The 25,236-nt window shown below is 40.7% G+C and overlaps 1 protein-coding gene across 1 annotated transcript; it reads right to left on the bottom strand.

Annotated features, from left to right (window-relative positions):
* Positions 1-21,458: 21,458 nt before the first annotated feature.
* Positions 21,459-23,441, bottom strand: LOC122022373 (B3 domain-containing protein Os11g0156000-like). Its single transcript, XM_042580347.1, has 3 exons — positions 22,584-23,441; positions 22,084-22,272; positions 21,459-21,943 (listed from the first exon to the last, which is right to left on the bottom strand). The coding sequence occupies exons 1-2, from the start codon at positions 23,149-23,151 to the stop codon at positions 22,130-22,132; spliced, it is 711 nt and encodes a 236-aa protein (XP_042436281.1). The 5' UTR covers positions 23,152-23,441; the 3' UTR covers positions 21,459-21,943; positions 22,084-22,129.
* Between the last annotated feature and the right edge of the window lie 1,795 nt (positions 23,442-25,236).

Below are 25,236 nucleotides of genomic sequence, written 5' to 3'. Positions count from 1 at the left end.
TATCTAACATGGTTAAATAAGGTTTCAGGAAAGTCCTAACTGCGGTTAGGCAGGGGAAAATCCTAAGGGGAGTAACTTTAGGTCCTAGGGGGTGGTAACCCTAGGTGATGGAAAATCCTAAGGGGGGGTAACCTTAGGTCCTAGGGGGCGGTAACCCTAGGTGAAGGAAAATCCTAAGGGGGGGTAACCTTAGGTCCTAGGGGCGGTAATCCCAGGTGGAGGAAAACCCTAAGAGGCGACAACCTTAGGTCCTAGGGGGCGGTAATCCTAAGTGGAGGAAAACCCTAAGGGGCGGCAACCTTAGGTCCTAGGGGGTGGTAACCCTAGGTGGAGAAAAACCCTAGGGGGTGGTAATCAGTCTGGAGGACTGGACTGGCATCAGGTAAATCTCCTGAGTGGAGTAGGTGAGGACGCGTTCCCCGCAGAGGGAACAGTAGGCGTCGGGTCGACCTAGGGTTTCCGGTTGGAAACCCGAAGTCAGACTCGGACAGTCCGGAGACTATCATTATCACTTCTATTATGCTTTATGTGCTAACTTTGTGTTGCAAGGTATATTTGGGATTAATGTATCTTGTAGGGACCAAAGTGCAAAGATTAACCTCGGATGAATAGTGTCCGAGGCGCCTCGATGGAGCTTGGAGGCGCCTCGGGTGCAAAACTTGAGCTGATTGCGAAGCAAGCTTCAAGGGGCCTTGGAGAGGCTGAAGGCGCCTTAAACAAGTTGATGAAGGTGCCTTGGAGAGGTTGAAGGCGCCTTGAACAAGATAAAGTTCGACCAGGTCAGTTCTGATCCACGCGGGTGACATGGCCAGCCTGGAGGCGCCTTGGAGGGGTTTAAGGCGCCTTGAACACTGTTTAAAAGCAGGGTTCGAGCAGCACTTCAAAATAACGAAATAAAAAAGCTTCCTCGTGTTGTGTTCTGCTCAAGTATTGCTTCTGAAGTGCTACTGCAACATTCTAACGACCCGGAGCTCAGACTTTTCTACCACTGTTGTCAGTATAACTTTAATTACAGTTACATTTGTAATTAGTTTGTAATAATTATACGAGCTTATAGTTGTTGCCCACGGAAAGCGATCAAGGATCGCGGGCCTTCGAGTAGGAGTCGATCAAAGCTCCGAATGAAGTAAATCCTCCTGTCTCTGTGTGCTTGTTTTCTTTATTCCGCTGCATTTTAATTACTCCGAGTGTTTTACGAATCGAACGAAATAGCCGCGAGCCCTATTCACCCCCCTCTAGCGCGTCTCGATCCAACAGTTTAGACGTGTCTTCTCTAATTTTAAGAACAATTTTTCTCATGGGTTTGTGGTGCATTACATAGTCCTCTTCTAAAAATCGGGCATTGGTGCTAACAATGACCTTCTGACACGTCTGACCAGGAAAGGCATAAAGTTCATGTGGTTCGAGGCTTGCGAGACTAATTTCCAAGAGCTGAAGCGGAGACTAGTAACAACACCAGTTCTGGTTTTACCCTCCGGAGAGGACGGATTCGTAATTTACACTGACACATCTCTACAGGGTTTGGGCACTATTCTGATGCAGCACGGCAGGGTAGTCTCCTATGCTTCTCGGCAGTTGAAGAAGCATGAGAAGAATTACCGAGTTCATGATCTAGAGTTGGTCGTCATTATATTTGCTTTGAAGATTTGGCGGCATCACCTGTACGGTATTACCTTTGAGATTCTCACTGACCATAAGAGTCTCAAATATCTATTCACTCAGAAGGAACTCAATCTTCGACAGAGGAGATGGATGGAGTTCCTGAAGGATTACGATTGTACCATTAGCGACCACCCGGGGAGAACTAATGTGGTTGCTGATGCACTTAGTGGAAAGTCTAAAGGGACTTTGGCTTGCCACCGAGCTTTAATCACGAACTTGATTCAGGGTTTTTCCGAGTTGGGCCTTCAGGAGTAGGGACGGGCAGAGCAGGGTATGTTGGTTACCATGGTTGCTCAGTCATCGATCAGGACGAGGATCTGAGAGGCCCAGGCTGATAATCAACACTTACAATCCATTGGCAACTAGATAGCTTCCGGACAGCAGACCGAGTTCACACGAGATGAGGAGGGTATTATATATTTCCGAGGCAGATTATGCATACTTCAGTCTCATCCGGTCTTGCAGGAGCTACTTCAGGAGGCTCATCGCTCTCAATTTACAATCCACCCAGGCGGGACCCGCATGTATCAAGATTTGAGGCATTTTTATTGGTGGAACGACATGAAGAAAGACATCACGGAATTTGTAGCTAGATGTATAGTCTATCAGCATGTGAAGGCTAAGCACCAGAGACCTGCCATATTACTTCAGCGGATTCCTATTCCTGAGTGGAAATGGGAACACATCACTATGGATTTTGTGGTGGGATTGCCTAGGATCCGACGAGGCCATGACGTGATTTGGGTAATTATTGATCGATTAACCAAATCCGCGCACTTCTTAGCGATCCAGAAGACTGATTCCCTAGATCAATTGACAAATCTGTATTGTCGAGAAATCATCAGATTGCATGGTGTTCCATTGAGTATTATATCGGATAGAGACCCACGGTTCAAGCCCCGATTCTGGCAGAGTTTGTAGCAGGCCTTGGGCACACAGCTCCGATTCAGTACAGCTTTCCATCCGCAGACTGATGGACAGTCAGAGCAGACCATTCAGACTCTAGAGGACTTGCTGAGGTCTTGTGTATTAGATTTCGGAGGAAGTTGGGAGGACCATTTGCCATTAGTAGAGTTCGTCTATAACAACAGCTTTCATTCGGCTATCCAGATGACATCATTTGAAGCATTGTATGGTAAGCCTTGTCGGACACCCACCCTCTAGGAGGAGGTTGGAGAGGCCCAGCTGCTAGGGCCTCATAGAGCTCAACAGGAGGCAGAGTTTGTCTGTACTATTAGACGGAGGGTGTCAGAGGCGCAGGACCGCCAGAAGAGTTATGCTGATCAGAGACGGAGACCCCTGGAGTTCTCTACTGGCGACCATGTTTTTCTGCGTGTTTCACCCATGAAAGGGGTGAAGAGATTTGGCCTCAGAGGTAAGCTAGCTCCGCGATACGTTGGACCTTTCCAAATCTTGGAGAGGATTGGAGCGGTAGCTTATCGTTTGGCACTACCACCGTCTCTGGCAGGCGTTCACGACGTATTCCATGTGTCTATGCTAAGGAGATATATATCTGACCTGACACATGTGCTGACAGATATCTCAGTTTCTATTCAGCCTAACGTTACCTATGAAAAGGTTCTGGTACGGATTCTGGACTAGAAAGAGTGTCAACTGCGGAACAAGATTATCCGGCTGGTTAAAGTCGGATGGCAGCATCATTCAGATGAGGAGGCTACCTGAGCTCGAGGATACGATCCGAGCTCGATACTCCCCATCTTTTCACTTGAGGTATGTGAGTTAATTTCCGTTCAACATTTATACTATCTATGTATTGTTAGTACTTGCTGATGGTAATAACGAAAATATAGGAATCAAATTTTTATTAGTGGGGGGGAATGTAAAATAGCGAAAAAGGACGAATAACCATAAGGAAATTTTTCGAAATTTTTAGAATTTTTTGAGAATTTTTCGGAGCTCGTATGACGAATTTAAGGGGATTAAATATTGGGTTCCAGGAAAGTCTATTTAGGCTACCCCATTTAAACGAGAAAATGTTTAATTTATTTAGATATTTCTTTTACATTTCTTTTCTTTTCCTTACCGTGCGCCGATTCTTCTTCTCTTCTTCCCCTAAGCTCGCTCTGCCCGATTCGTCTCCCAAACCGGCGCCGCCCTCCCTCGCGTCACTTCCTCTTCTTCTCGATGAGTACAAAAGCTTCGAACCCGAGCCTTCCCCTTGTGTCGATTCTCCTTCCCCTCGCTCCTCTGCCCTAGAGCTCGAGCACCATCGGCCGAGACTTCCCTTTGCCCTAGCGTTGGCAGCTCGGTCCACTCTAACCTCCGGCCACCACAAGAGCAAGCCAAGCAATGTTGAGCCCTTCTTCTTGCATCTCTGCTCGACACTGCCGAAGCCATCGACTCCGACGTGAAGATGCCTTAGGGTTTTGAGGGTAAGCAACCGAAACCCTTCTTCCCTCTTGATTCATTGCGGGATCCTTGTTGATTCACGGATTTCAGTAGATTAGGGCTCTATTCTGTGTTAATCATTCTTGCTTGGATTAAGGGAAGTGTCCGATCACTCCATTCCTTTTCCTTCTGATTAGATCTTGCACTTTCTCTTCTTTGTTGCAGATTGAGGTCATGGGATTGGAGAAAAAGAAGTAAGGTGCATAGTTGTTGCTGGAAATTAGTTGGTGATAGGTTGTTTTGTTGAATTCTGATCTCTTCTTCTTCTTGATCCGGTTGGTGGACAGCAACTTGATTAGGGAAGTGAGGTAAGGTTCTGTTCTGTGGGATCTTTTTGTTAGACTTTTGAGCCGTAAAAACCGTATTTTACGTTGCGAAAACCTCGAAGCTAGCCACGGATCCGTGCGAAGATAAATAAAAATTCATGTACATGTTTGTCTAACTAGATCTACCTTATATCTACATGAAAAAGAAGTATTACCCTTGTAGCGATGCCCTTCACTTATCCCGCTTGTCCAAATGGTTGCCGGATCTCGTAGAGTGTCAAGTGTACACTCCTCTACACGTATCCACATGGACAAAAGGTGGAGAAAACCACTTAGAGTGTGCTAGCACTCTTGAGAGGTCTCGGCAATGGAGGAGAAGGAGAGAAGAAGAAGAGAGGAAGAAGAAGAAGCCTTGATTGCCTTGCTTCAATGTGGCCGACCACTTATTAGAGCTCTTATATCTCCATGTAATACTAAGAGTCATAGCTCTTGGTCTTCCTCATGAGGTGGCACACAATGATGTAGTCTTGATGATGTGGAACATCATCATTGGCCGGTCCATGCTAGTCACAATGAGGTGGCATTTGGTCAAGTCAAACTTGACCCTTCATCTTCCCTCTCAAGTCAAGTCAAACTTGACCTCTTATCTCCCATGGTTGATCAAATCTAACCTTTGATTCAAATCAATTTAATTTAATGAATCTCTATTCATTAGTTTAAATTGATTTAATGAATCATAGTCTAAATTAGACTCATTCGACACATGAATCAAATTGAGTCCAACTCAATTAGTCTAATCTGGATTACTCTTAATCCAATTTGGTTCATCACATGAACCTAATCCTCTTGGTCCATCATATGAACCTAATCTCCATCTAACTGCCCTTTGTGTGTGACCCTATAGGTTTTTGTAACGTTGGCAATGCTCCTAAACCCATTTAGAAACATAAGTAATGAGCGGTATCTAGCAACACATCATTACTACCCAAGTTACAAGAATGTTGAGATCCAACATCACCATTGTGACTACTAATTGTGACTCTCACAATATGTGACAATGTCCTTCTATCCTTGACATCTAAATTGATCAATTGAGGCATAGACCGTGTCATCCTCTAATCAATTTATGTCTTGAACTCCAAGTAGACTCACTCTAATCAAATGAGCTCAATATCTCATATTGACCTATTTGGGCATGGTCATGCACTTAGTGGTCTCACTCTATCAAGAATCATGATGTCACTCCCGTCATATAAGTGGGATAGATCCTATCTACATCACTCACATCCCTCCGCATAATTTGTTACATACCCAATAGTTGCCTTTATAGTCCACCCATTTACGGGTGACGTTTGACGAAGTCAAAGTATGCAACTCCTTATGTAGGGAACCATGGTGACTTCAGGTCCAAGGACCGATAGTCATACTAATAGTCACATGAGAAAGTATATGACACTCATATAACGATCCATAATACTTTCTCATGGCGGGTCATTCAGTATACATTCTCCAATGCATACCCATGTGTCAACTTAATATCTAATATCCATGACTTGTGAGATCAAGTCATCGAGCTGACCTACATGCTAGTCTCATCATATTAACATTGTCCCTGAATGTTAATACTTGACTAAGAATGATTAAGAGTAGTGTTTTCTATATCATCTCATTATCAATTCAATCAATCGATTGATATAGATAAGAACCTTCTACTCAAGGACGATATTATACTCAGTTATTTAGCACCAATATAAGTAAGTATAATAACCATAAAGAAATGTCTTTATAAATATATATAGGAATATGATACATCGAGTCCATACAACAATCATCACATGATCGGCTCTAGGGCTCTCACTAACAATCTCCCACTAGCACTAGTGCCAATCAGGGTAGGCTCTAACACCCAATGACCTAGTGTGACCATCATGCTTCCTCTGTGCCAAAGCCTTAGTCAAGGGATCAGCGATGTTAGCTTCTGTGGGTACTCTGTAAATTTTCAAATCTCCTCTATCGATGATCTCTCGAATGAGATGGAAGTGTCGTAGTATGTGTTTGGTCCGCTGGTGTGAGCGAGGTTCCTTAGCCTGCGCAATTGCTCCATTGTTGTCACAATAGAGCTCTATAGGATTGGCTATGCTAGGAACCACCCAAGCTCAATAATAAACTTGCGGATCCAAACTGCCTCCTTTGCTGCTTCTAATGCAGCAATATACTCGATCTCTGTTGTAGAATCAGCAACTGTGTCCTGCTTCGAACTCTTCCAGCTCACAGCACCACCATTCAAGCAAAACACGAACCCAGACTATGATCTATAATCATCCTGATCAGTTTGGAAGCTGGCATCACTGTAACCCTTTACAGCTAGCTCGCCATCGCCTCCAAATATCAAGAAATATTCTTTAGTCCTTCTCAAGTACTTAAGAATATTCTTGACCGTTATTCAGTGACGTTCACCTAGATCTGACTGGTATCTGCTCGTCATGCTCAAAGCATATGAAATATCAGGACGAGTACATAGCATGACGTACATGATAGATCCTATGGCTGAAGCATAAGGGATCTTATCCATGCGGTCTCTCTCCTCTCTAGAAGAAGGACTTTGAGTCTTCGAAAGACTCACACCATGTGACATCAACAGAAATCCTTTCTTGGAATTCTGCATGGCAAACCGTAGTAATACCGTGTCAATATATGTACTTTGACTTAGGCCAAACAATCTCTTAGATCTATCTCTATAGATCTTTATGCCTAGAATACAGGCTGCTTCACCTAAGTCCTTCATTGAGAAACAATTCCCCAGCCAAGTCTTTACAGACTGCAGCAAAGGGATGTCATTTCCAATGAGTAGTATGTCATCCACATACAATACAAGGAAGACAACTGTGTTCCCAACAACCTTCTTGTAGACACAGGGTTCATCTTCATTCTTGATGAAACTAAATTGTTTGATCGCATCATCGAATCGAAGATTCCAGCTCCGAGAAGCTTGCTTTAGTCCATAAATAGACTTATGCAGCTTGCATACTCTGCCAGTATGCAGATCTACAAAACCCTCAGGTTGTGTCATGTATACATCCTTGAGCAAGTTTCCATTCAGAAACACGATTTTGACATCCATCTATCAGATCTCATAATCATGGTATGCTGCAATAGCAAGCATGATCCGAATGGACTTAAACATCGCTACTAGAGAAAAAGTTTCATCATAGTCAATACCATGAATTTGCTTGAAACCTTTAGCTACCAAATGACCCTTATAGGTAATAAGTCCATCCATGTCAGTCTTTCTCTTAAAGACCCACTTACACCCAATGGGTTTGACGCCTTCAGGTGGATTAACCAAAGTCCATACTTGGTTGGTGTACATGGATTTCATCTCGGATTTCATGGCCTCTAGCCATTTCTCAGAATCTGGTCTCATCACAGCTTCTTGATAGGAGGTAGGCTCATTCTCAATGAGCATAACGTCTTCATGGTTAGACAAGAGAAATGAGTATCTCTTAGGCTGACGATGTATCCTATCAGACCTGCGAAGAGGTAGGTCTACTTGAACTGGTTGTTGTTCCTCAACTCCTTGTGCAATAATATTTTGTGGTTCCAGTTCAACTTCCATCAAGGCTTCAATGCTATGGTCCATATCTTGAACTTCTTCAAGATCGAAGGTACTCCCACTAGTTTTTCTAGAAACAAAGTCCTTTTCTATAAATACCCCAGTCAACCACAAACACTTTGTGGTGACAGGGAATGTAGAAGTAATATCCCTTTGTTTCCTTGGGATATCCTATAAAATAGCACTTATTAGATTTGGGTCCCAGTTTGTCCGAGACTTGACGTCGAACGTAAGTCTCACAACCCCAAATCATCATAAAAGATATCTGAGCATCTCTCCCAGTCCATATCCTATATGGTGTCTTTATCACAGCTTTAGATGGAACACGGTTAAGTGTGAAGACTGCTGTGTCTAGAGCATATCCCCAAAAAGATATAGGAAGATTTGTGTGACTTATCATAGATTGTATCATATCTAATAGGGTACGATTCCTCCTTTCGGATACACCATTCCACTGTGGTGTTCCAGGAGGAGTAAGTTGGGATAGAATCTCACACTCAACTAGATAGTCATGAAACTCATGGCTAAGGTATTCACCACCTCGATCTGATCGAAGTATTTTAATACTCTTGCCTAACTAGTTTTGTACTTCATTTTTAAATTCTTTGAACTTTTTAAAGGATTGTGACTTATGTGTCATCAGATACACATAACCATATCTACTGAAGTCATCAGTAAATGTAATGAAGTACCTATAACCACCTCTGGCAGTGACATTGAAAGGCCCACATACATCACTATGTATAAGTCCTAACAAGTCAGTTGCTCTTTTGCTGTGTCCACTAAAGGGAGTCTTGGTTAGCTTGCCCAGTAGGCATGACTCGTATGTCTCATATGATTTAAAATCAAATGAGTCCATCAAATTATCTTTATGGAGCTAGGATAAGCGATTCTCATTTATATGACCTAAGCGACAATGCCGGAGATAGGTTCGGTTCATTTTATTTGTCTTAAACCTTTTGGTACTTATGTTATAGATGGGGTTCTCTAAGTCTAGAATGTAGAGTCTGTTCATCAGAGGTGCACTACAATAGAACATATCTTTTAAATAAACGGAACAACATTTGTTCTTTATTACAAATGAAAAGCCTTTCTTGTCTAAACAAGAAACTGAAATGATGTTCTTAGTGAGAGCAGACACATAACAACATTCACCTAATTCTAGTACAAGCCTAGAGGGCAGAGATAGGAAGTAAGTTCCTACAGCAACAGCAACAACCCGTGCTCCATTGCCTACTCGTAGGTCCACCTCGTCCTTCGTCAATGCCCTGCTATTTCTCAGTGTCTGCACATTAGTACAAATGTGAGAAGCACATCCGGTATCTAATACCCACGATGAAGAAATAGAAAGATTGACTTCTATAACATATATACCTGAAGTAGAAATCTCATTTCTCTTCTTCTTAAGATCTTCCAGGTATCCTTTGCAGTTCCTCTTCCAATGTCCGATCTGACCGCAGTGGAAGCAGGTAGCATCCTTGGCAACCCCTCCTTTAGGTTTCATTACCTTGCCTTTGCCCTTGGCTTGGAATTTTCCCTTACCTTTAGGCTTGCCCTTGCCTTTATGCTTTTATACCATCAAAATGGAGTTGGGCTTTACCTTCTTAAGGTTGAGCTCAGCAGTTCACAACATACTTAGCAGCTCAGGCAGTGGCTTATCAATTTCGTTCATATTGTAATTTATGACAAATTGATTGTAACTTTCTGGCAAGGATTGCAAGATCAAGTCAGTGGTCAGTTCTTGGCAAAGTGGGAATCCCAACCTTTGTAGGTTCTCTATGTACCCAATCATCTTGAGTACATATGGACCTACGGGAGTCCCATCTTGCATCTTGCACTAAAACAGTACCTTAGAGATCTCGAATCTCTCGTGTCTTGCTTGTCCTTGATATAGTTGACGAAGATGTTCAACCATATTATAAGCAGTCATCAACTCATGTTGCTTCTGAAGCTCAGAGTTCATGGTTGCGAGCATGAGGCATAACACATCTAATGCATCATCTTGATGCTTCTTATAAGCATCTCGGTCGGCTCGCGTGGCAGTGGCAGGAGGTGCTTCTGGAATGGGCTGCTCCAGGATGTACAGTTTTTTTTCTTATATGAGAACGATTCTCAGATTCCTGTACCAGTCCAGGAAATTAGATCCATTGAGCTTGTCCTTGTCAAGGACAGAATGTAGGGAGAAAATGTTCGTGTTCGTTGACATGACAATCTACAACATAAATAAAGCAAAAAGTAAATATCATATTCCATTTATCATTTAATTGGGCCTTTAACTAAATGATGCTTCCACAGAATTATAGAGCTTTTGTAGAATCAAGTCATGGATGTGGTCAAACCACACTACTAGATTCATACCAATTAGCTATAATTCTCACAAGACAAGATCCACATCATACTACGTCTTGAGTCAGCTTTGGCTAAATCGCCCAAGACTTAGTATGATTGGTAGATAACTAATTATCAATTACATCTTTATGCAACTCTTGTTTATAGGATCAAGATAAATGTGATCTTTATTCTATCTTCCCAACCATTGGAAAATGCCTATAGTTTTACTCGATCCAATTAAGATAACTAGCTATACTCAATCTAATTGAGTTTGTTCTCACCCAAGCTTTGATAGGCGGGACCAAGATTGTCCCTCCGCACCCTACCAAGATAATATGCATTGCTCTGCTTTGGCAGATTCAACAACAACAAATGATCGAGGTAGTGATGAGTATCAAAACTTGGTAGGCATTTCTAGTTGACTTGATTAAGATCTAATCTAATCATGAATGTGTATCATATACGCATTAAGGCACTAATTACCCTACCTTAGCATGCATCACATACACACAAGCAATGATATATATATATATATATATATATATATATACTGATTAATCAATTTGTGATGAGGTCATGACCCTACTATGTGTTAGAGTGTATACTAAAAGCCTAGCTTTTGTAAACATTTATTTATGAAATAAAAGAATCACATTGGTCAAATATCTACATTTTATTGGTTAAGTGTAGTTGTTCAATTAATTTATATTGTAGATAACATGATATGTGGTGTCACACACAGAAGATCATGTTATCAGTTCTTTATAAATTATAAACAGTTGCTCACGACTAAGATGGAAAGGAACAAACCATTGGAATAGTCGTAGTGTAATTAGGTATTAGTTTATCTTGACTAATAAATTACACTAGTACACTCTAAGTGTATTGAGTAGGACCATTTTAGGTAAGTTGTTTTTATACTGACTTAATAAAAGAACTAGACCTTAGTTATTATGGAAGTGTGTGCTCTTAATCCTAATATAATAACAAGCACATATATTTAGTATTTATTTCTTTAACTTATCAAAAGGTGAGATTTAGTTCGATAAATCAATAGGCCCGATAAGTTGGGAAATGATATTACTTATAGTGTGTGTTGTTGATTATAGAAGGAATTTGTGCCCTAGTTATCTAGGTTGAGAATGCCCCCAAGAGGAGCTCATAAGGATTGTCATGTTAAACCCTGCAGATGAACTTAGTCCAACATGACAATGAAGTTGAGTAGTACTACTCTTGGAGCTAGATATTAATTAAGTGAGTTGTCAGTAACTTAATTAGTGGACATTCGTTATCTTAAACACAGGGAGACTAACACACTCATATATGAAGGAGTCCATAATATAATTTGGGATTGGTGCGGTAGTGCAATAATAACTCTCTAGTGGAATGAGTTATTATTGCTGAACTTGAGTTGTGTGTTCAGGGCGAACACGGGATACTCAAGCTACTTGAAAGGCCAAACCCAATTTCTCCTCTAGGTCCCTGTCGTAGCCTCATTAAAGCCTCAAGTCCACCCATATAAAGCCCTTCTTGGTGTCCAAGAAGAGGTCGGCCCATGGCTTGGTGACCAAGCCAAAGGGGTCGGCCAATCTCCTTCACAAAGGGGTCGGCCCTTTGCTTGGTGTCCAAGAAAAGAGGGGTCGGCCATAATATGTCTAATAAGAAAGGGTGTTTTGACTTTTTAAAATCTTCTCTTTGTAGAAAACTACAAGTTTTAAAAGAGAGTTTTTAAAATATAAAACTTTCCTTATTTGAATTAGGTCACATGGTTTAATAGAAAGTTTAAAAGTTTTAAAATTTTCCTTTTTTAACCATCCTCATGGTTTTTAGAAAAAAGGAAGAGAAGTTTTAAAATTAAAATTTTCTATTTTTGTAACCATGTTAAACAAGGAAATTTTAGAAGAGAAGTTTTAAATTTTAAAACTTGGTTTTAATTTTTAAAACTTTCCTTTTTTAACATCCACGATAGAAAAGAGAACTTGTAAAATTTTATAAGAAGATATCTTCTTTTGTAAAATTTTATAAAAATAATTTCTCTCCTTGATGATGTGGTCGGCCACCCTTACTTGGTGCCCAAGCAAGGGGCCGGCCAAAATTAAATCATCATCCAATCAATGTTTGATGATTGATTCAATCAAGAGGAAAGAAAAGGAAAAATAAAAAGGAAAAAGGAAAAACAAGAGGAAGATTTTAATTTTTGTAAAAAGTCTTTCCTTATTTGCCTTGGCCAAATAATATAAAAGAATGGGAGGAGAGGCCTCATGACACAACAATTCTTATTCTCTTGGTGGAGTTCCTCATTGTGGTCGGCCCTCTCTTCCTCTCTTTTCCCTTTGCTCTCTTTTGATCCTTGGTGGTGGTGGTGGCCGAAACTTAGAGAAGGAGGAGGAGCTCTTTGGGTGGTGTTCATCTTAGAGGATCGTTGCCCACACAACATCCAAGGTGAGGCGAAGAATACGGTAGAAGATCTCGAGGTCATTAGCATATAAAGAGAAGGTATAACTAGTAATTTTCTTCCACATCATGCTAATTATTTTTCTTTGTAATTCCAAACACAAGAGGCATTAGATTCTAATTTTTCGAATTGTAATTCGAGTTTGTGTTTTCTTTTTGTTTTTCAAATTTGTGATTCGATTATTCTTTTTGGTTAAACCTAGAGTTATATAAGGAAATTAAATATTATCTTTCCTTAAAAGGCTTTGTCTAGGCGGTGGTGGATGCTCCCATACCCAAGAAGGTCATGTGCCTCACCATGTAGTCCTAGAAGCCAATTTTGGAAATTAATATTCAATTGAACTTATAACGTAGGTTGATTTGGATCAATAGTGTTAAGTTCCGCTTGAGATCCAAATCTAAACCATTAAGAAAATATAAGCTAAATTTAGAATCAATAATATTAAGTTCCGTTTGCTATTCCTAATTTAACTTCTAAAGAACACAATAGGTTGTTTAAGAAAGGTTCGACACTTATACAAAATTTTTGTACAGTGGAACCGGTACGATCTTCCTAGGACCAACCAACACTACGATTTTCTCAAGCTGATGAAAAAATCGGACGATCAACCTAGGGTCAACGGCTTCTTCAAACGCCTCCTTTTGACCGCCATGTGTTGGCAGCACCCTCCTCGTAACTCCTTCTTGAGTGGACCTTCCACCGCTTCATTTTGTACATTATAAATATGAAACTCGAGTTACATTCGAGTCTAAAATTTATTTACAACAGGAACATAATAAGGGAGGCACGACGCGCAGGTCGCATATCGTATACAACACGCACAATAAAAAAAATGACGTGCAGGCCATATTATGAATTACAACACAATTTTAACCAATCACATTGGGATTTTTGGGCCATGACCATCACAATATCATACATAATTATAAATTATGTATTTTACATAAATTTCTATAATTTTACTACTGTTTTATCAATTTTATGAGTCACAACTTCTCGGTGGTCTCGTTTAGCGATTTTCGGGCGCGGTCGCGAGACAATGCCCCTTGCGGGGTTAGGGGCAGCGCCCCTTCTCATGAAATGAATATCGCGAGTGTCCCAAACTGATCTAATAGCGCCTTAAGCCGCTGTCCCCAAAAAAAAAAAAAATTATTTGGGTGAAACCTTGCCGTTTCGGAAGGTTTTTCTTGGTATTTGAAGCCTACAAGTGTCCAAACACTTGTTGCTTTGCCTCTACAAGAAAAATACTCACAAAATCTATAAACATAGAAAAATTACAGAAACTTACAGATCTGAAACCTTTTCATAATAACAAATACAAACATGTACAAGCTTCGCACGTGGCTCTGATACCACTGTTAGACTTTCGAGCCGCAAAAACTGCTTTTTGCGTTGCAGAAACCTCGAAGATAGCCACGGATCCGTGTGAAGATAAATAAAAATTCATGTACATGTTTGTCTACACTAGATCTACCTTAGATCTACATGAAAAAGAAGTATTACCCTTGTAGCAATGCCCTTCGCTTATCTCGCTCGTCCAAATGGTTGCCGGATCTCATAGAGTGTCAAGTGTACACTCCTCTACACGTATTCACACGGACAAAAGGTGGAGAAAATCACTTAGAGTGTGCTAGCACTCTTGAGAGGTCTTGGCAATGGAGGAGAAGGAGAGAAGAAGAAGAGAGGAAGAAGAAGAAGCCTTGAATTGCCTTGATTCAATGTGGCCGGCCACTTATTAGAGCTCTTATATCTCCATGTAATACCAAGAGTCATGGCTCTTGGTCTTCCTCATGAGGTGGCACACAATGATGTAGCCTTGATGATGTGGAACATCATCATTGGTCGGCCCATGCCAAGTCACAATGAGGTGGCATTTGGTCAAGTCAAACTTGACCCTTCATCTTCCCTCTCAAGTCAAGTCAAACTTGACCTCTTATCTCCCATGGTTGATCAAATCTAACCTTTGATTCAAATCAATTTAATTTAATGAATCTCTATTCATTAGTTTAAATTGATTCAATGAATCATAGTCTAAATTAGACTCATTCGACACATGAATCAAATTGAGTCCAACTTAATTAGTCTAATCTGGATTACTCTTAATCCAATTTGGCTCATCACATGAACCTAATCCTCTTGGTCCATCATATGAACCTAATCTCCATCTAACTGCCCTTTGTGTGTGACCCTATAGGTTCTTGTAACGTTGGCAATGCTCCTAAACCCATTTAGAAACATAAGTAATGAGCGGTATCTAGCAACACATCATTATTACCCAAGTTACAAGAATGTTGAGATCCAACATCACCATTGTAACTACTAATTGTGACTCTCACAATATGTGACAATGTCCTTCTATCCTTGACATCTAAATTGATCAATTGAGGCATAGACCGTGTCATCCTCTAATCAATTTATGTCTTGAACTCCAAGTAGACTCACTCTAATCAAATGAGCTCAATATCTCATATTGACCTATTTGGGCATGGTCATGCACTTAGTGGTCTCACTCTATCAAGAATCATGATGTCACTCCCGTCATATAAGAGAGATAGATCATATTTACATCACTCACATCCCTCCGCATAATTTGTTACATACCCAATAGTTGCTTTTATAGTCCACCCATTTACGGGTGACGTTTGACGAAGCCAAAGTATGCAACTCCTTATGTAGGGAACCATGGTGACTTTAGGTCCAAGGACCGATAGTCATACTAATAGTCACATGAGAAAGTATATGACACTCATATAACGATCCATGATACTTTCTCATGGCGGATCATTCAATATACATTCTCCAATGCATACCCATGTGTCAACTTGATATCTAATATCCATGACTTGTGAGATCAAGTCATCGAGTTGACCTACATGCTAGTCTCATCGTATTAACATTGTCACTGAATGTTAATACTTGACTACAAATGATTAAGAGTAGTTTTCTCTATATCATCTCATTATCAATTCAATCAATCGATTGATATAGATAAGAACCTTCTACTCAAGGACGCTATTATACTCAGTTATTTGACATCAATACAAGTAAGTATAATAACCATAAAGAAATGTCTTTATAAATATATATAGGAATATGATGCATTGAGTCCATACAACAATCATCACATGATCGGTTCTAGGGCTCTCACTAACAATTAAATATATATAGAAATATGATACATCGAGTCCATACAACAATCATCACATGATCGACTTTAGGGCTCTCACTAACACTTTTCTTGGTTTCGGCAGCACTCCAACCAGTAATAACCACCTGGTTCTAGCATCAACAACAGCTGAGATTGAGGTAAGATGTAGGGCACGTTGATCCTTGATTTCCTTCTTGATCTGATTGGTTTCAGTAGGTGAGGTTTTTGTTCTATGATATGGAATTTGTTAACAGAATTAATAATAATAATTTAGGCAAATGCATTGAATTAGGGATTTAATAATGGAATTAAACTAAGCTTGGATTAGACTCATTTAGGAAGCTAACCGAGGTTAATGAATGAATTAGGGTTCCTGGTAAATAAGGATTTTGGGTTAGCTATTTTATTTACAATAAATTTAGCTAAATCGTACAATTTATTACAGGATTCGGATTCGGGACGAGCACTTCGACATAGAGGTTGATTAGCTCGATCTACATTGGAGGCAGGTACCTTGACTTATCTTTTAGATAATGTCATGTTAATATGCTTAGTAGATTTTAACAGGTAGTAATAATTATGTTTATATCTGCATCAGTATGTCACTATCTATTTCTGAGCATATTTTGTTTGTTACTTGTTTAGTATTCATGCCCCTGTTTATTATTTATGTTATAGAGATAGTGACATACCATGTCATATGATATACCGGACTAGTCATTTACCATATCTGATATGTGTACCTAGATCTGTTTATTTGATCCATTTATTTTTGGTACATGTTTTATGGAGGTAGATATGGTCAGGATTTCTATGCTTAGTGTCTGCACCATCTCGCATGATTGCATGTTGTGCGATAGTCGACTTCATTATTGTCGAGCACATCGCTAGTTATATGGATCTGCACACACGACCACTCATGGGTTAGTGGTTTTTATTCAGGCAGGATGTGTTGCAGCAGGTTGCTCTGTTTGGCTCCGTTGGTCCGCACATGGGTAGTGTGATGTAGCGTGGTAGCCGGCAGGGATCCCTCCTCTGGATTGTCTCAGGGAGATGAGAGCATTGCGCTCCCCCCACTTATGATTTGGGGTAGGAGGATAGGTGTCCTCTAACAGTATCCCGTCCACTCGGTCACTCATCAGAACATGTCATTGGCATCATATGCATGATGCATTTATTACTTGTGTTTGCTGCACTTTGTTTGCTGTATTTTCGATCTGATTTCCATTTTGGATCTTCTCTTTGGTTTTTCTTATTTTGTTATCATCTACGTTTTTAGACTTATACCTTTTGGCACTTGGATCTTGTATGATCCCTTATTATCGATGGGTTTTCGTTTGGATGTATGCTGGTGATTTAAGTTTTATGGGTGTAGTTGAGTAGGATATTTGAGATGTTTTCCTTATTGTTGCTTATGTTTGGTTTTTACTATTAAACTACGTGGGTGCTTGCTTAATATATATTGTTATTGTTCTGGCCGTGTTGGCCGAGGTATAAGTTTCATATTGTCACCCGTACAGGAGAGATACTGCCAAAAAATTTTCTGGCAGAGACTACCTGGGGCGTGACAGCTTCGCTACGGTGCTCACGGATAGCAGCAATTCGTTCCCAAGATACAACGACGACGTCTGCGAGCACCTGCTCGCCCAAGAGTAGAGAGCATCTGTGCTTTTGTATTAACAACATTAGCACATCAACACATATAAGGAAACGCTGGCTCTCGTCGGTTAACGATGTGGGACTAAAACCCCATCTTTTTCCTTAATATTAATTTGAGCACATCTTTGAACAATTAATTTCTCATTCACCCATAATCGGTTTTGAGCAAATTAATAGTCCAGATTTATCTACGTAAAACGTAGATTTCGATTTTGAAGTCAAACTTGACTTTCAACGATCGATGGCACTAAGATTTTAATTCGCAAAATTGTATCCAACAGCGGTAACAGACTCCCCTTCGCACAAGGGTCGAACAAGTACCATATCGTCGTATCCTTTTCAGAGCCTAGACTCCCCCGACTCTGACATAGAAGGGTTGAGATCCTCCAAGATGCGATTGCGGACTCCCCTTCATGCAAGGGTCGAGCAAGTATCGTATCATTGTGTCCTTTTCAGGACTCAAACTCCTCCTACTCAGACATAGCCGGGGTCGAGATTCTCGAGGCTGCGGTAGCGGAATTCCCTTCGCATAAAAGATCGAGCAAATACTATAACTCCTTGTCCTTTTCAAGGCCTAGACTCCCCTAACTCGGACATAGTTGGAATCCTTCAGGCTGTGATAGCAGATACTCCTTCGTACAAGCAGACTCCCCTTCATACAAGCAGACTCATCTTCGTACAAGGGTTGAGCTAGTGTCATATCACCTTATCATTTTCATGGCCAAAACTCAAACATAGTCAGAGTCGAGATCCTCCAAGCCACGGTAGCTAACTCCCCTTTTCACAAGAGTTGAGTGAGTACCATATTGCCTTATTTTTTCAGGGCTCCTTTTCACAAGAGTTGAGTTGAGTGAGTGTTAGAGTGGATGAGCTAGAGCACCCTAGCCTCTATTCTAACTCTCTTATGCTCTCCTTTACTTCTTGCAGGTTATTCAGATGATTTGATTCTCCTTGCCATGCACGATGACATCCTTCTATATCTCCTAAGATATTTTTGATAGTGTACCGAGGGCTATGGTACCGTGATAGGACATTCAAGTTATCACCCAAATATTCATGATTCGATTCTCAGCTATAGTATATTTGTAGAAATTTTTCTTCAAATGAAACACGTAATTAAAGGATGTTGGATTTTTTGACTGTCCTCCTCATACGTTTCCTCCTGATTTATCTTAATAGTAGATGGAAAAATTTTATGAGACTAGATCGTATGAGGATAATCGGATTTTTTTTTTTTTCAAAAGATATTTTTAATAGCTCCACCTCCTCCCAACTTACAACGACCTGATTTCTATAGAGGACAGTTTGACACATCTTCCCTCGGATCATAACGACTTAGTCACACTGATTGCTCGGAGAGGTCGGCTACGGGAGCGAGGGCCAGGGGAGGAGCGTCTGCAATGTGGTCGGCAACATCAAGGCGTGATCCCCGGTGAACCTGGCGAGATCGTACTGGATCAGGCGGTGTACGTCAATGGCGTCGTCAGCGTCGCTCAGCTCGATGCCCGCCGCAAGACTAGGAAGAGAGGAAAAGAGAACGAGTCCATCAGATCGCATCCCACTCTGCCCTTCCCCGCCATTTCTTCATCTCAAGGGGCGGAAGAGAGGAGAGACCGAAGGGCGTCGCCGTGGAGCAATCGAGGGTTGAAGAACGAGGAGTGAGGCTCGAATTGCAAGCTGGGCCGGGCTGTGCTACGTTGTCCGAGAGGCGAGAACTAATGGACCGGCTATAAATAATGCTGGAGCCCACGATTATATGGGGCAATTTCTGTACCAATCCGACCCAACTTACTTGATAGGGAGCTGGGAGTGAACTAATCCGGGCTATCGCCGGCGGCGGGATCAGGACACGGTCGGGGCGGCGGAGAGGCAAGCCGAGCGGACGATATCTTCCTCAACTCAAGTAGGCTCCTCCTCCCATTTTCCAAATGTGCATCTGCTAAATCAAAGCTAAATCTGTCGTCACCGCGCACATGTTCTTGAAGATGAAATATTTTATTTCACTTGTTTGAAAGATGTCGTGCATCATAAGTTCTGCTGACGACGAAGATTACCTAAGTAGATAAATATGTGGGTAGGTAGAAGTGTGATCATGCCCACCATATTGTAGGGGATTGTGCCACTGTTCGCATGTTGAACGCAGACCTATTATTGGGCGTATCATCCTTTCCCAAGGGTGGGCATGTTCTTGCTATGATGCCGCCGCAATGCTCTCACATGCTGACAACCCAATTGGCATTGTCCTCCGATGGCCTCCGGAGTAGGATCTCTACTGTTTTGTCGTAGCTAGAATTGATTAGGGAAACTCGTGGAGGTTTTAGGGAATTAAAATGGTGGAGTTGCAAGTCCAGGGTTGATATATTATGAGCTCTGGTTCTCTGTCAACCGTACCGTGTATCCACTAGAAGAAGAAACTCCCCCCTTCACATGGTTCCTTTATGTAAGGGCAGACAAGATATCTTTTTGTGGATTTGGCTGTGATAATTATATATGATAATTGAAAGCCTCATTCAGATGAATCTTGGAACCTTTTTGATGATGAAATTGTTTTTCTTTGTTTCTTCCTAGGAATATTAAATTGAAGCTTAGGCACTCTTTGTAGAGCACTCCTCTTGTATAGGTATTTCAAATGGTGCCTTATTAATTGGTTTTAGGGTGTAAGGGCCCCTCAAAACAATCATTTTGGATTCAAATAAACTGCAATAAGACGATTTCAAGTGGAAAATCATATTGTAATTTGATTTGAAATTAAACATCTGGACCATTCTGTGGTAATTAGACCCATGCAAGTTGACTTTGGAATCAGGTTGCATCAGAATTTACCCATATTTATGCACCAGTGAAATGGAAGGGATTTTAAAGGGAATTTTAGCACAAAGGAACTCAAATAAGTTGGTTTTGAGTGAGATGTAAACTGATTTATATATGCATGCATCATTACGTTGTGAGACTCTTTAATGAGCATTTTTAGGTTGAAAAAAACTCAAGCAAGCTAATTTTGAGTAAAAAATTTGAAATCATCTTGCTGAAATTGACAGGAGTAAGTTTTGAAGGGATTTTGGAATCAAAACATAAAAGAAGAAGAAAAAGCAAGGGTGTGATTTGGTAAGAATTAATGAACATAGAGTCATTTGATAAATACCTAATATGAGAAGTACGGTTTTGTAAATTGTCCCATTAAATAGAAACCTATCAGTGTGATCCATGGAAGTTAAATCCTATTGTATAATTCATTCAAAGATAAAGGAACCGACTTGAGTGATTCTTAGATCTTTATTTAGGTGTTTGGTTTACTCTTGTTTTTACTCTATACGTTTTTGCTCTACAATTTGTGCATTAGTCAAGTTTTGATTTGGCCTGTCAAATCAAAAAATGCATTCATGTGCATTATTGGTTGGCAAGAAGTATGATGCAACTTAACAATAATAATAAATATCAAAGTAGGAGACATGGTAGCTCAGAGCAGGTTAACTGTTGAGAAGCTAGATTTATGTCTGACTACTCTTACCTTTCTCAACGTGCCTCTTGAGAGAGAGAGAGAGCTATGACAACTTTTCAAGTGCTATTTTTATTATTAATTAGTAGTCGAATTGGGAATTAGATAGCATTCGTTCCATAAAGCAGAAAGGAAAGAACTATAAATTTAGTAAAGAAAGGACAAGATATGGACATGTCGAGATGTCTTATCTCGTGTTTTTGCACCCACTGTAAATAGCTAGTGATATATGCAGGTTTATTTTGTTTGTACATTTCATGTAATCTCTATTCCTTCTTACTTTCATATCATACTATATTTTTTTTTTGGTGGAAATTTCATATCATGCTTCCTATCTCATATCCTTCATCCCCTTCTCACTCCACAAGGACCATTAGGCATGGAGGGCAGAGATAGGATAAACCAGGAAAGAGTATGAGTGAAGGGCAAAAGTGAAAGACCCATCAGATTCTTTAGATCTTTCCTCAAAACTACAAATTCCACGAGACGAGAGAATCAGTGCCACAGGTCGAAGAGGACCCACCCTCATTTCTTCTACTACTTTTGAATCTGATTTATCATGAGACTTCATCCAATATCCCATCCATCAGATCCGACAGGTAGTGTACAGTAGAAATTCTGAATAAAAAAAACAGAAAACTAAAATAAATGGATGGGGAGATTGCCCGGAAAACCAGGGATCTCCTCCCCCTTCCTTTTTCTTACTCTAGTTGCTCTCGGCTTCTGTCCTCGTGCAGTGGTTGCCAGGCCCTCCATATCTCTGTCAATCAAGTTGTCATCTTTGAAGAGGGGGTAGATTGATCGGTTGGAATTGTGAACATGACCTCAGATTTTTCCCCCTCTCTTCCACTCCCGACTTCCGTTCATTCCCTTTCTTCCTGATCATATAACCAGCTCCAGATAACTGTCAAAAGCACATACAATAACATTAATATTTTATCAGAACAAATTTATTAACCATGAGGTTGAACAACGTTGGGATGTCTTCAGACACACCATGATCTTCCAACAAACAAAAACAAAAATAAAGACATTGTGACCAACCTATTTCTAAGAGCTAAGAGCTGTTGCCATTTTTTTCAGTATGAATCTAGCGTAAGAACCATGAAGTTGAGGCCACAGGCTGTGGCTCAGGCTCTGGCCAGAGGTCCAAATTTACACCAAAGAGCCTCAACCTCTTAGTGTTAGCTGGTGCCACTGTCTCAGTCTGTACTACTACAGCCTCTTGATCTCCTGCAAATGGATGCAACATAACATTTCATACAGCAGCAATTTGTTACCTGACTGTTTGATATAATTAAATGGAATTTTCTCTGAGGTAATTGGGCTACATGAATTTTATCAAATTCTTGTGCAAGCCAATAATTTTCTAGCTTTAGCAGGTCTAGACTTCTCAATGTGTAAGGCCATACCTTTACTAGGTGATCTGAATCTTATTTTTTTCGTCGGAAGTAATCTAAATCTTTTTGGTTGTTCCAATTTATACCTTGATTATGATCTCAATCAACTATATCATGTGCTACTCAAATTTCAGAAATGAGAACCTGCATGAAGAGAAGAGCCTTGTTGCACGGTTCTGAAGCTGGAGCTGCTCGAGCAAGCAGCAGAATAATAAGCTGCAGCAGTCCACTTCCCTGCAGCAGCGGACATGGGCACAGCTGCAGCCACCTGCGCCGGTAGGGTGCTCTCATGCTCACCTCGATGCCTGCATCCAATGTAGAGGCGTTCTCCTCCGTACCTTGGACGCTCAAACAGGACGACATCTCCTGCATCCAATTTCTTCTCTTTAACAAACCGGCTCCATCCTTTGGTGAGCACGTAACTCTGGCTGCTGGTCCAGTAAGAATAACGGAACTGCCAGGTCTTGCCCGACTCATCGTCGAAGCTCAGCAGAAGGCCTTTCTCGCCAGAGTTGCCATTCAAGGGGAAGTATTTCTCAGCGTGTTGTTTTGGTATGACGAGCCTGTTGAGCTTGCCCACATCACTTGGAGTCAGAGGCTTTTCAAACATGTGTTCTCTGACTTCTCGCTGCTCATCATGGCAGAGTTGATGATACTGGTGTTGCTGCATGGGCAGCTCCCAAGACCAAGCTTGAAGATGCTGTTGCGGCATTGATGTGGGAAAGGGGAGAAGAAGGTGGGAAGAATTGGAGAGATGGTGTTATTGTTGACGGTATTGGTGTTGACGAGCCTGTATTACTTGGCAATTTATAGCCAATGAAGCAAAATATTTCAAAGGATCGGGAGACAAACTGCCTAGTACTGAGGCAGATGCATTAGTTGTAGAAGTGCGTGGGAGACCTGACCTGAATGATAATAAGGTGGTGATACTTAGATGAACATGGAACAGTCAAGGGTTTAGAGATCCTAATGTTGCTAATTTTTTAGTAAACTGGTAAGGACTGAATGATAATAAGGTGGTGATGATATTTAGAAGTCAGTGTGCCCCTTGTGGCCTCATCACAGCCATCCAGTGTGAGCCCCATGCAATTATATTCCATGTGGGTTGTTGTCACTTGATAACTCCTGCCAACTTTACTAAGAGTCAGTTTTCTTCTCTTCTCTCAATAATGTGCAGATGCATCTCCATACTGATGCAAGAATTTTACTATTCCTGTGGAGAATTCCCCCCTGGGACTCTGTCTTCCACACATCTGATACAAAAGTAGATCAAACCTTTTCCTTGTCTACTTCTACACACTTGAAAGACTCTCGTAGCCGGAATTTATGACTAGAGCAGTTTGAATTCCACCGGCTCATCAGATAACCATAAGTGTTATTGTACTACAATTGACTATTTCAAACTTCTCATCCTTTACGACTGGCTATTTGATACGCGTTATTGAAAAGATAGCTGTAGTTTGGATCGACTTCAAACTGTTGGAAAATATAATGCAGCTGTGGTCCTGACTCCTGAATGATCCAACACGCTTACTTGTCATAGTTGGCATTACACTGTTTAATATCAACTAGTCTTCTTAGTCATTGCCATTTCCTGATATTGTGCAGAAATCAGGGCTGAGAGTTCGAGACCACAATTAAGGCAAAGCTAGTTATTGCCTTCATCTTACCAAGTATGTAGATTCAAATGCTTAATGGTTGAATTTATCATAAAAAGATGATTATGTAATAAATTTCCTTTACCCAGTCTGAAATTAAATTCTCATGTAGGTTTAACTCTCTCTCCTGTGACTTGTAGGTTGCATCACCGGCTCAGCTCAATGAGTACCATCCTGTGATTATTTAAACACATTCTCATTTTCCAATGATTCGGAAAAAACAGAAGAGGTTTTTCTAATCCGATATCTTTAGATGCAGCAAGCGTGTATAAAGCCTGTCCTCAGAATCCTCTTCCACTCTTTGGCTATTCACTGCTCTGCTACCGTTGCTGTGTGTGATGTACTCTGCCTGCCCTACATCCCACATTGTAAGCATATAATAATCCTACACCTGTAAGCATTGGGTAATCCCACCTCACCTCGACGTGGTCCTTAGTTGCCGACTATTTTTAATTTCCGTGTGCAGAAAAAACGAGTGGACATCTGAAAGCTTTCTGCAGCATCGTGCTGATTTGCAAGTTCCCTACATGTCTTGTGGGGTTATCTTGTAACCGGATAACACATGGTATGTACAAGCTGACTGTTCTCTGCCAATTAATTCACCTTTTTGTTAATGAACTTATAACAATATTTATATTCTAATTGAATTTCGTTTCAGTCACTGTTGAGTTGATGAACTAGAATTGCTGTGGCAGAATATCAGGTCAGTCATTCCATCTACATTATTGTTGAGTGAGATCAGACTTACTACTCAAGTTAATTAAAAATATAGAAATGTTAAACTTCATCGCCAATCTAAGCTCTATAGCCAATCCAAATCTCTTTGTCAAGTGCCCCTTAGATGATGTCTGCTATCATCTTGTGCCGATAGCCTGTCCTTCATTTCTAGCACTCTACATTGTTTTCCATATTGATCCTTTTTCTTTCCCTTCCTAGCCATTATCAGCTACGCCCTCGCCACTTTCTCCAATTTTGTCCATTGCTTCTACCCTTCCTTAGCTTATTTGATTCACTCAATAAATCCCGCGACTTTTCACACACCATCTTAGACATGTAGAGTTTGTAATGTTATCAATCATGCTGCGACATCAACAGTTTGTAGTACACATCCTTTTTGGATTGACGATGCAGCAACCCTG

This window comes from Zingiber officinale, chromosome 1A (genome assembly GCF_018446385.1).
Source record: "Zingiber officinale cultivar Zhangliang chromosome 1A, Zo_v1.1, whole genome shotgun sequence".
Classification (NCBI taxonomy): Eukaryota; Viridiplantae; Streptophyta; class Magnoliopsida; order Zingiberales; family Zingiberaceae; genus Zingiber; species Zingiber officinale.
This window is presented reverse-complemented; position numbering and strand designations above follow the sequence as displayed.